This window comes from Carassius carassius, chromosome 21 (genome assembly GCF_963082965.1).
Source record: "Carassius carassius chromosome 21, fCarCar2.1, whole genome shotgun sequence".
NCBI lineage: Eukaryota > Metazoa > Chordata > Actinopteri > Cypriniformes > Cyprinidae > Carassius > Carassius carassius.
In genome coordinates, this window is record NC_081775.1 from 20,349,424 (window position 1) to 20,361,479 (window position 12,056).

At 35.2% G+C, this 12,056-nt stretch overlaps 1 protein-coding gene across 1 annotated transcript; it reads right to left on the reverse strand.

The window, feature by feature from the left end:
- Positions 1-511: 511 nt before the first annotated feature.
- uckl1a (uridine-cytidine kinase 1-like 1a) lies at positions 512-11,423 on the reverse strand. Its single transcript, XM_059503734.1, is given in 13 exon segments — positions 512-784; positions 2,027-2,183; positions 2,363-2,643; positions 4,048-4,151; positions 4,371-4,469; positions 4,891-4,907; positions 5,670-5,731; positions 5,817-6,006; positions 6,374-6,445; positions 6,576-6,746; positions 7,301-7,407; positions 7,560-7,744; positions 11,285-11,423. Coding segments are annotated over 13 exon segments (1,587 nt in total). The 5' UTR covers positions 11,332-11,423; the 3' UTR covers positions 512-689.
- Between the last annotated feature and the right edge of the window lie 633 nt (positions 11,424-12,056).

Consider the following 12,056-nt stretch of genomic DNA (forward strand, 5'->3'; position numbering starts at 1 on the left):
TAGGTCAAGGTCTTCTTCTAATGTTTTATTAAGATTGTAGAAACATTTTAGCTCAACTGTCTCTAAACTCCTGAGTGAACAATACATTTTCCCCAAATGCATTTGAGTTCCATAGTTGGTTTGAAATGTCCTTACTGAACCTGCAAGATCACGATGAGACAGGAGCAGTGAAGTACTGCCCCCTGGTGTTAGTGCTGCAGCAGTACATGTGGGTAAAAACTCTTCCAACCTGCTCTCTTGGAGATAGCTGCCTCAAGAATGATCAAACAGAAATTTCTCTTAAAAATGTAGAACTGATGTAGAATTGAGGGACATAATTTATTTTTAAGATGAATGTGTAAAACTGATAAACAGCCATATGGGTCCAGTCTTTTGAGTATTTATACAAATGTAAAAACGAATATTTAGAAAATTTGTAAATATGTCTAGTTTGAACATTTTGAACTATCGTGACAGTGTTTAAGGAATACTCCAGAATAAAATATCAAATGTAAATTCTATGTTTACTGCTAAAACAATTTACTGTTTTAGATCCTATCATGAACCTAAGGTCATAAAATGAAGTGTGACAAATACTGCACCTCATGAGTGTGCTAGCAAATCTATTTTTGTTCCTGGCTGATTTTATGAAATTACGGTAAGTGTTGATCCTCGCTATCCACAGCTCCTGGAATTGATTGAACAGCGGGTCAAACCTCTGGTGAGCAGCTATGCGGTTCTTGCTGCTCTTTGTCACTCCATGATGAAATCCCATCTGTCCCAAAGTAACGGTCACCAAAGTCTCCTTCAATGACAGCAAAAACACACCCACAAGATCTCAGGACATAGTGTAGGGTTTGTTTCTTATATTTATATACACTACCATTTAAAGATTTGGGGTCAGTAAGATGTTTTGGTATTTAACAATAAATTCCTATTAGTTAACATTAGTTTATGCATTTGCTAACATTAACTAACAATGAGCAATATATTTGATTGCAATATTTTTATTCATCTTGGTTAACATTAGTTAATAAAATAGAACTGTTAATTGTTAGTTTATATTAGCTCATGAAATATATTAGTCCATTAAATATTACAGATATAACTTTTAATAATGTATTAGTAAATACTGAAATTAAAGGGATAGTTCACTCAAAACTGAAAATGCGGTCATTAATGACTCACCCTCATGTCGTTCCAAACCTGTAAGACCTTCGTTCATCTTCGGAACACAAATTAAAATATTTCAGATGAAATCCAAGAGCTTTCTGACCCGCCATAGACAGCAAGGGACCTACCACGATTAAGGTTCAGAAATGTGCCAAAAACATCGACAAAATAGCCCATGTGAAATTTCATGGTTCAACAATTTTATGAAGCTATGAAAATACTTTGTGCACAAAAAACTAAAATAACTTTATAAAAAAAAATCTTCTCCTTCGTGTCTCCATAGCACCATTTTGGAGAATACCACGAAGTATGTACGTAGTTGCGTTGCTGTCTACGGAGGGTCAGAAAGCTGACGGATTTCATCAAAAATATCTTCATTTGTGTTACCAAGATTAACAAAGGTCTTACGGGTTTGGAATGATAGGAGTGTGAATAATTAATGACAGAATTTTATTTTTTGGGGTGAACTATTCCTTTAACATAGCATTATTAATTAAGATTAATAAAATACTATAGAAGTATATTTCATTGTTAGGGTTAATGAAATGTAAATGTTTTTGAACGCCGTCTCTTGTGCTTACAAATGCTGAATTTATTTGAACAAAAATAGTGTGGAACATTATTACAATTTGAAGTAGTTTCTATTTAATATTTTAAAATGTAAGTTATCTCTGTTATAACAAAGCTGAATTTTCTTCAATGTAACGTGATCCTTCAGAAATGAATCTAATCTGCTGCTCAATAAACATTTCTTTTTATTATCATTTGAAAACAGTTTAATTTGAAAGGACAGGATTTATTTGAAATTAACAATCAATTGTTAATGTATTTATTTCCATTTCAAACCTTTTGAATCTATGTCAGGAAAACTCACCTATGCCTGGAATGACATGAAGGAGGTCATCTAGACTCTTGTCCACAGCAGTGGTGATGATTTTGACACGAGGGAAGGCGTAAGCCACTGAGTGAACACCCAGCTCCGCCATCAACAGAGACACCAACAAAACCTTGTCTTCCTGGACATCATGGTCCTGTATATACACACACACACTCACATTCAACAAATGCATCATTGCGGCACCTTATTACTTTATTGCTAGAGAAGACAGTCAAATACACTTTGAGCAAAAATGTTTGGACTGTACAGCCATTCAGGGTTTGTACTGTTCATCAGTACATTGTGGAATGAATGAGGTCGATGGCCACATACCAGCAACACCCTCACTGCCATCATGGCCGCTGCTCCTGTGGAAACGGTGCTGTCCATCAGTATCACATGGTCCTCACTGATGTCTCTGGGCAGTCGCAGGTAGTGCAGCTAAATGGAGGGCGGGGGGGGGGGGGGGGGGGGGGTCTTAGTTACCACGGAAACTAAGTGAGAAAGCGGTAACCACAGCCACCAAAAAGAATGAAACTGAGGAGTCAGGAGATCTCCGTTACCACGGAGACAGAGACCATCAGGCAAAACGGACATATAGGGTTTGTGAAGGGCTGAGACATTAACAGATACATATATATAGATACATACATATATATATATATATATATATATATATATATATATATATATATATATATATTAGTGCTGTCAACGTTAACGCGTTAACGCATGCGATTAATTTTTGTTTGGTTTAACGTGTCAAAATATTTAACGCAATTAACGCAGCATCCGTATTTTCTGCCATCCGTTGGCTAGCTTTACATTATATGATCACGCTCTTATTCATTTAAATGCTTTTAAACATTTTAAGCGTGGCAAGACAAAAGAGAATGCGCTGTCTGCGAATGCCCTTATATGACATTATCCTCATAAGAGCAATCTTAAATGATTTATATAAAGTCTAAAATGAACAAAAAGAGTTGTGAGAGAATGAGGCGAGATCCATAGACAGTATATAAACGGTGAGATCCGCGTGTCTGTCTGCTCTTAAAGGGACAGCAGCCAATAAATCTTTCTGTCAGTAAAGTTAAAGAACAAAGGGAACAGAGAAAATGACTCGCTGCTCTTGACTAAATAACTTTTGTAGCTTTAATAAGGATTAACTATTTAATTTATAGTTTATGCAGTGCAGACTGCATATAACTTTGATAACTTTATTACATTTCTGTATATTTCCTAACTGTTAAGACAGGAAGGGCAGGAGTAAACATGACACTTATTATGGGTTTATGTTAGCATTGTTTTAAGTTTACTTAAATTAAAAACTGTTATATTTTTGAAGCCTAATAATAAATGTAAAAAAAAAAAAAAAAAAAAAAAATCACTGTGTATTCCTTAAAAGGGATGACAAAAGGTCATCAAAATATTTATATTAAGGCAGTCATAGTTACATTAATACTTCACCATGAACCATTTATTTTTAATAATTATTTTATGTGCCAACTGACTTGTATGCTGATTAATTAGCTGACATTTACTGTAATTAATTCAATAAAATGTTGTAATCATATACATGTAAGTGTTATTCATTGCAATTAGTTTGATTAATTAAAAATGTGTAGTTGCATACTGTGGTGTGTGTAATTGTTGCTATTTGTTTGATTAATCAACAGGCATAATTCAATTCACATTTTTATTGATATGTGATTATTAGAAATTAATTTTATTAATTAATTGTCATTTAATGTAATTACTTCAAACTATATTTTATTAATACATGTGTGACTAATTGCTACTCAATTGATTAATTAACTGGCAAACATACTTAACCCAAATTATTTTATTAGCAATTAATTTGATTAGTAACCGACAGCTCACGTAATTAATTCCATTAAAATTTTATTCAAGTCTTAGTTAATAGTTTAAATCTCAAATTCAGGTTTGATCGCACAATAATATCAAACTTTGGCGAAAAATACACTGAGTGGCACACATACACACACACAAAAAAAAACACCCACACACCTTGGAGGGCAAGAAAGACAGCGCATATTCAATAAGCAACCGCATCAGTCTCTTTGAGTAGAAGATGAACTCATCACGGCTGGTGTCTTTGTTCCTTAAAACAAACAGAAAAATTGAGGAGGAGTACATAAAAGACGCAGAGAATAGGGTAAAGCAGGCCAGTGAGTCATTAGCCTGATTCACACATGTGAGGAATTCTGAATGGCAGCCGGAACAGATGAATGGATTCCAAAACACAGTTCAACAATGAGCGTTACCATTTAAAAGTAGGACTCTTGATGTGTTTCAGAGAACTGATTCATACGACGCTCACCTGATAATGGTGTGCAGACCGCGGACCTGTGGTGTGCTTTCCAATACACTGAGAGTCTGAGGAAGCGGCTGGGACTGATGGGCCGTGGCCAGGAGTGCCCTGTGTGTGTGTGTGTGTGTGTGTGTGCATATGAAAGTGCAGAGACATAAAGCAAAAAATGATTCAAATACAAATGAAAGCCACTTGTAAACCAGTCCATGACATTTCTAACACTATTACTAAAGGATCAATTGGGCATTTTGCCTTTATTTGAAAACATAGTTATGGGTTATAGTCCTGTTTAAAGGCACAAACATACACAACAAGACCAACTATATATATATATATATATATATATATATATATATATATGTGTGTGTGTGTGTGTGTGTGTGTGTGTGTGTATAGCTGGTTGAGGGCTAGATGTCAAGCTTTTTACTCCAGAGAATCTCTCTATATTTAACAAATTGATTTTTTTTACAGACCGCAAATTTATGTTTATATATGAGGGTGTGTGTGAGAAAGAGGAAAACTACTCTACCTGACACTAATCTCACGCTGGCGAGAGAATGCATGAAATAGAACAGATATGAAAGAGCAGTGAAAAACTATGAAAGAGAAAGAATGAGGCTGAGAGTGTGAGAGAAGTCATCTGTCTTGTCTAAGAACCACTAAGACAATTGTTTCCTTAATTTTTCCTAGATTCACCGGCAGAGGGCGCCGTTTCTGTTTGTTTTGTGTGGAAATGTGAAGAAAGCTGAAGCTGAAGAACAAGATATAAATTGTATTTGACTGGATTACTTGTTTTGTAATATTTTACCTATTGTATATTCTACCATTTATAAAGTGCTAAATGAGATTTGTGAGGCAATGAATTTTTAGCTCCTTTATGAAACAAACAGTTTGTGATTATACTATACAGTGATTTTTTAGTTGAAATTGTGTATAACACATAACAGTGACTGTAAAATATTTATTTTAGGTATGGGAGTGGCATATATTGAGTTCTGAGATTTGGAAAAGAGCTACTGGGCTATTTTTGACTGGTCAATGAGCTAGTTTGTTTTTGTGACCTGGCAACCCTGACACCACATGCCCCTTAGATTTTGGAGACAATATTGGGAGAAAAAATAAAACATCTCAGGTTTACATGATGACCTAAGCTGTTAAAAATAGTTTTTATTTTTATTTTATTTTACCTGTTTTGTCTAGGGCAGACTACTAATGTGACCACAAAAATAAGCGAATAGCTTCTCCTGGTCTGAAAGAATGGATAAGATCAGTTCACAGGACACTATCATAATGTCCTTTTTCACTCACCTCTTCTAGCTGGCTGTGAACATGCTGAACGATCAGGTCAATAGCCACCATGTTACCTCCACCTGTGTGTGAAGGAGAGAAATAAATAATGGAAACATCTGCAAACTGCAATTATGAACTGCACCAATGCATGTGTGTTGAACTCACCACGTGGCACTACAATGTCTGCAAGTCTCATGGTGGGTTCGATGTACTGCTCGAAGGCTGGTTTTACAAATTTGTTATATTGTTTAATGACTCCCTCAATGTCCCGGCCTCTCTCTGTGATGTCCCTCCTCAGCCGCCGTACCAGCCGGATATCTGAATCTGTATCTACAAAAATCTTCATGTCCATCAGCTGCAAAAAAAAGAAGAATATTATGCTTTCAGTTGTGACAAAGATATTTTTACACTCAAATCAAGATCAAAAATTAAGTAATCAATATTAGTAATTACTTTAGTAATCAATATGCACTAAATAAAAATGCACTGATTTATCAACTTCTCGGAACACATTAGCATATACATCCTATTCTATACGATATGGGCTAAAAATCACAAAAGACCAAGTTTGATTTAATGCGATGTTATTAAGATGGATTTGTGATAATGGTCCTTCAACTTCTCCCGTACTTCATCACCAAAATATTTTTACCGCTTTCTTTGCTTTGAATTTTTATCTGTGTCTTTACAAAACATTCTGAAATCGAAACATTTTACCATACCTGCAAGAGCTCTTTGTCGGCAAAGGACAAGATGCCTTCAAAGATAATGACGCTGGCACCATAAACATTTTTCTGAAAGAGCAAAGACCATCAAACAAACTAAAATCTTTTCCAAGCCATCTTCGCTATGATAAATTATGACTGTATCTGTGGTATATATTTTTATTATACTTCTGGAAAATCTGTGAAACATCTGTCTCACCCAGTCTTTCTGGCGTCCATGTGTAGTGAAGTCATAGACTGGGATTTTTACACTTTTTCCCTGTTTAAGTTTCTGCAGCGTGGTCACAAGCAGCTCAAAGTCGAAAGCTCCAGGATGGTCAAAGTTATAGTCGTTACGGGCAGCCAGAGCTTGTTCCTCTGGAGACAGAACCTGCAGATGGGTAACATAAAGGTTGCATGTTTGATCACTGGTGGGGCGACACAGACACTGGAAAGATCACAATCCTGCCCTACCACCATATGTGTTTTAACAGCAATGCAAGGGATCACATAAACCATAGCATCTGGGGCTGTTTTAATATATTAGGATTAGCAAAAACATGTTCAGAGCTACACACAATTAAAAAAGTCATAGTTTGTCTAAATATGAAATGTTATTTTTCTGATATAACATACAGCATGACCAGTGTAGTCTGATTCTCTTTAGTAGATCAGCACAAATACATAAGTAGTGTAGTTTCTGACTGGTTCTTCATAGCAAAACCTTTAATACTATTTAAAGATATACATGATACACATTATGAGTATTATCAAAAAATGTTTTGTGTGGTTACGTGTTGGTACAAACATCAACAGAGATGGAGATAGAAGGAGAAGGATTGCAAAGATTTTCACAAAAACTTGACTTAACAGGCTAACTTCACATGGTGGAACAATCCCTCATTCAGAACTCACACTCGATACAAACACTCACAAACATCTCACCTTATAGAATGAGTCCATAGATAGCAAAACCACCCAAGGAACATCCAAAGCTTCAATGATTTTATTGGATACAGAAGTTTTTCCAGATGCACTGCCACCGCACAGACCTGTATTAACATGATTACTTCATTCAGACATTCAGGTTTAGTATTTAAACTCAAATCTACAATAAAACCTAAACTGAGCCAGTAGTGAAAGTCTTATTTGAATGGTATTTTTCTGTTCAGCATGAATTCAGTATGTTTCCAGCAACCCGTACCAATAACAAAGGCCTCTTTAAACTGTGCTCCATGTTCATTGTACCAGGGCGGTCTGCTGGCTGTGTAGATGGTACGTGTGCCGGTGCGGAGCAGTGGAGGTTCGGTTTTACCCAGAGTGCTGCTTTTCCTGCGAGAAGTGCTGACCGCAGGGAGGAGTCTGTCCAGAGAGTCTTCACCACTTCCACTGGAACAAAAAAAGAGAACTGTTTTAATCCTAGTTTAGTTTTTACTCATCTTGGTTAATCTTAATTTCAATAATTGTTTAATACATAATTCAAATCAAATGTTGTATCTTTTAATATTATTTAATGGACCTGAGCTAAATGTAATACTCATTGTTAGTTGATGCAGTTAGTTTGGTACCTTATTGTAAAATGTTACCAAGACACCTGTAGGTTGATTTTCCCAAAAAGTGTGAACACTGTTTTCTGTCTGACCCACCCAACATAGCAACAGCAGCTCCACCAATGAGATGCATTTGGGATGGGGCAATCTGTATGTCCAACCAATCAAATACAGGTGGAGTGTTTGGGAAACCTTACTGACTACAGTTATTTTTTCTATTCTTTTTGGTGCCACTAATTTTACGTAATAGCACACTTAACTTTTTTTCATAACGTTTCATGCAAAACAAATATATTACATTTATGCATTTAGCAGATGTTTTTATCCAAACCGACTTACAGTGCATTCAGGCTATACATTTTTTTACCAGTATGTATTTTCCCTGGGAATTGAACCCATGACCTTTTGGGCTGCTAACACAATGCTCTTCCACTGAGCCACAGGAACACTTTACTTACTAAACATGAACACAAACACTTACTAAAACAAACAAAAAATCAGCAACAAAGCATGTACCAAAGAATTAAATAAGTTGCTTTTATCAAAATCCAAAGTGCAAAGTGTTATTTTTGTTTAGTTTATTATAATTATGAACATATATTTTATAACTTGTTTGATGTTTATAGGATATAAATGCCAAATGCAATTGTAAATGCCTTACAAAATTAACTGGCAGTGAGCAGCAGGTGTAATTGATATGCTTAACAAAAAGCAAAACTAAAACTATTCAAAATCTTTTGGTGACACTTTACTTGAAGCCTTTATGTATAATGCATTATAAAGTGTCATTATAGGGTATAATGGATTATAATTATTCATAATACGCGTTGTTATATATTATATCTTGTCGAGACTAATTATAATCAAATTTAAAATGCATAGTGTAACAGCAAATTTATAAGTGTTATAATGTATTAACTGTGGTTACAATTATTCATGACATTGTACAATGCATTATGAGGTGCATTACAAGGCATATTCAAATTAATTAAAACTACATTTATAATACATAAAGGCTTTAAGTAAAGTGTTACCAATCTTTGTTATTAACTGAAATAAGGCTGAAATGAAATGGAATTTTAAAAAATTAGAAATGTTGCCTTCACAAATTAAATGAAATACGCTTTAAGCACTAAAATTAATACAACTAAAAATAAACGAAGGCTAAATATAAAAACAAAAACCAATATAAATGACAAGGCAAATTACTAAAACTTTAAAAATTAATACAAATGTAGAAGCACTATAATAGTGTATACAGCAAATATGACTAAAATAGCAATGATGGGTGTGTGTGTGTGTGAATGAATTTTTAAAGTATTTTCTTGTACATGATCAATTGATTCAACCTAAAACTGAAACGAACAAGCTTTCAAACATTAAAATCCAACTGAAATAATTTAAAAGGTTTAAAACAGCAGCCAAGAGATCTTTTCCCCTGGATCACATCAGTGTCATACATAACCTGTTTCTCATTCTTTGTGTCAACATGAGTGAGTGACTAAATCAGGCCAGCAGTCACAGCTCAGTCAAAACAGCTCAACAACACAGAGCAATGGAGAAAGGTGCTGCTAATACTATGATAACAGCCAAAGGACATGTCAAAAGGCATATGTCACTCTGTTCAGATTGTACTCAAATGGGTGGATAAAACGGCATTTAATTAACCTTTTAAATACTAAAAACAGTGCATTTAATAACTTACCCTCCATCTGTACGGAGTGCCCAGCAGCCTGATATTCTGGCCCCTGTGTATCCGGGCAGCGTGCTCATATCAGCTAAAATAGTCTGACGGCTGTCTTCCATATGAGCAATAAAGGTCACATTCTCAACGAAGCTCAAACGGCCAAACACAGATAAACCAGCTAATAATCACAGCTGAAGCACAAAGCCTGGGTCACAGAGAGGGCAGACATCATCGCACTCCGAACGCACTGGGAAAAACACACGCCTCCCCAAGAAAGCACCAGATCTGTAGATAAACACTGGGATCTGCCTTTGTTTTATCAGAGTAATCCTTGAGGTTTGATCATTAGCCGACCACTCTAATGTATTTGAGAAACCTTTTAATAAATAGAAACCGACTTTTCTTTGTGTCTGGAAACTCGCTCGCAGTGTGTGGGCTTGATTGAATAAGAGGATCAGATCTCCAGGTGACATGGATGGAAAGTATTAATAGAACCAAGAGACAAGGAAAGCTTAGCTACTCAGAGTTCTCAGATTTCATTTATATGATTAACAAAATATATTTATATTATAATATTTATAATTAAACAAAAATATAGCACCAAAACCCAATGGATAGCATTAATCTTATTTGGAATCATATTTCGCTACAGTACTTTTCTTCCTGAAAGACTGAGATTGCATACATATTTTACTCGGAACAAAAAATAAATAAATAATGCTTTTTGTGGCTTTTTATATGCTATAGGGATCCCAAACTTGGGATCACAAAACCCTGGGCTTCGTGAGGAAGCTACATGGGTCTTATGAGTTGATGAAAAGCTAATAATTAATTATAATTCAAAATTTATTTTAAAATAAAAACAATCAAAATAAGAGGTTTACTAAAAAAATATAAATCATTTCATTTTAATTACATGCCATGTGAGCATGAATTAACGTGCTGTTAAAGTATTACAATGCAAATTTGTTGTTAAATGACTTAAATAGAGAACTTAAAATCGCACAGTGTAGGCCTACTTCAAGTAAATCTTTTACATCAAAGGTTGTAGCTTGTTATACTAAATGTTGACTTCACTGTTTTCCAAGTGTTCTTAATCTGAGCTGGCCACCCCACCTACATTCTAAAACTATAATAATGTAGACTATAGATTTTACAAAAAGAATGTGTGTTAAATTAAAATGTAGGTCATACCACCTGGTATTAAATAATTATTATAAACCACAATACTTTTAATGCACGAGTTAATTAAATCACATCTCAAAGGTCGACTCTCGGTTGGGGATCAGTTAGGATGTGATCTCTCCACGGTGCACTAATGGGAACACATGTCGTGTCGGGAGGGAGACCTCAGTCTATGGTTCATTATAATAATAACGCGTCATTAGCGCGCAGCAGCCGCCCGCTGGAACTGGGGCAGGAGGGAAAGAAGGGGGTTAACTAACACAATGCTGATTTATGTTCTTATTACGAGTAAATATCTTTCATCATCATAACGATGAAACGTTGTATTCCATAGTATGAATAACCGTACCATACCGTGGCAAAAATAATTAATTGGCTCGGTGTGGGTCAACGGATAGCAAGGTCAGGGAGAAGTGCACCTGCGTAACGCATTGACACTTTCCCTATAATTTAACTCTATATGTTTGTAGAGTAAATGGTGGATCGCAGACAGCTGTATTGTGATACCTGTTCGACCGGCTTGAGTGTTTCCTCCTGCACTCCATCTCACACATAACTTTCCACTGAGATCCGACTCGCCATGAAGCAGGACTCGACAGTCAGCTGTTAATACGTCGAGAAAAGCATTGTGGGAAATGTAGTTTCGGCACGCTCTGTGTGCCATTCTTATAATTCAGTGCCTAAAGTCCCTAAAGCTATGGACTGTATCTTTTTAAATTTTCTCTAAATAAAAAAATGGCTTAAATGTGTTTTAATTTACTCGTTGAAAATAATTAATTAATTAGTGTTAGTCTCAAACTGTACCTGTATGTCATGACATCACTTAGTAGGCAAACCTGGAAAACTACTTCACAACAGGTCCACTCTTGTAGATTTAAAAGTTTAGTAATTCATGTGGTCAACATCAGCCTAGGTCACATCTCCAAAATTGTTGTAGTCCAAGTTTCACAAGATTAGAAGTTTGTTTTGTAAATAATATTTAAGTATAAGTGCATGAACTGTATAAACTAGCCTTTTTTTTAGTTTCAAAGCTCAAAAGGCTTTGTAGGAATGACCCAAATAAAACAAATAATTTCACAGAAAGAAATCTCTTTAAAAATTATCTCTAAAAAATGAGTGCAAGTTGTGCAGGCTTACTTTATTTTAAATGAAAAGTTCACAAAACAGCTTGAGCTGGGAGTATTGTTATCTCTGAACTAATTCCCATATCACAAACATACTCATACACACAAAAAGTATAAAAAAAAAAGAAAAAAAAAATGTTGCTTCATAACAATCA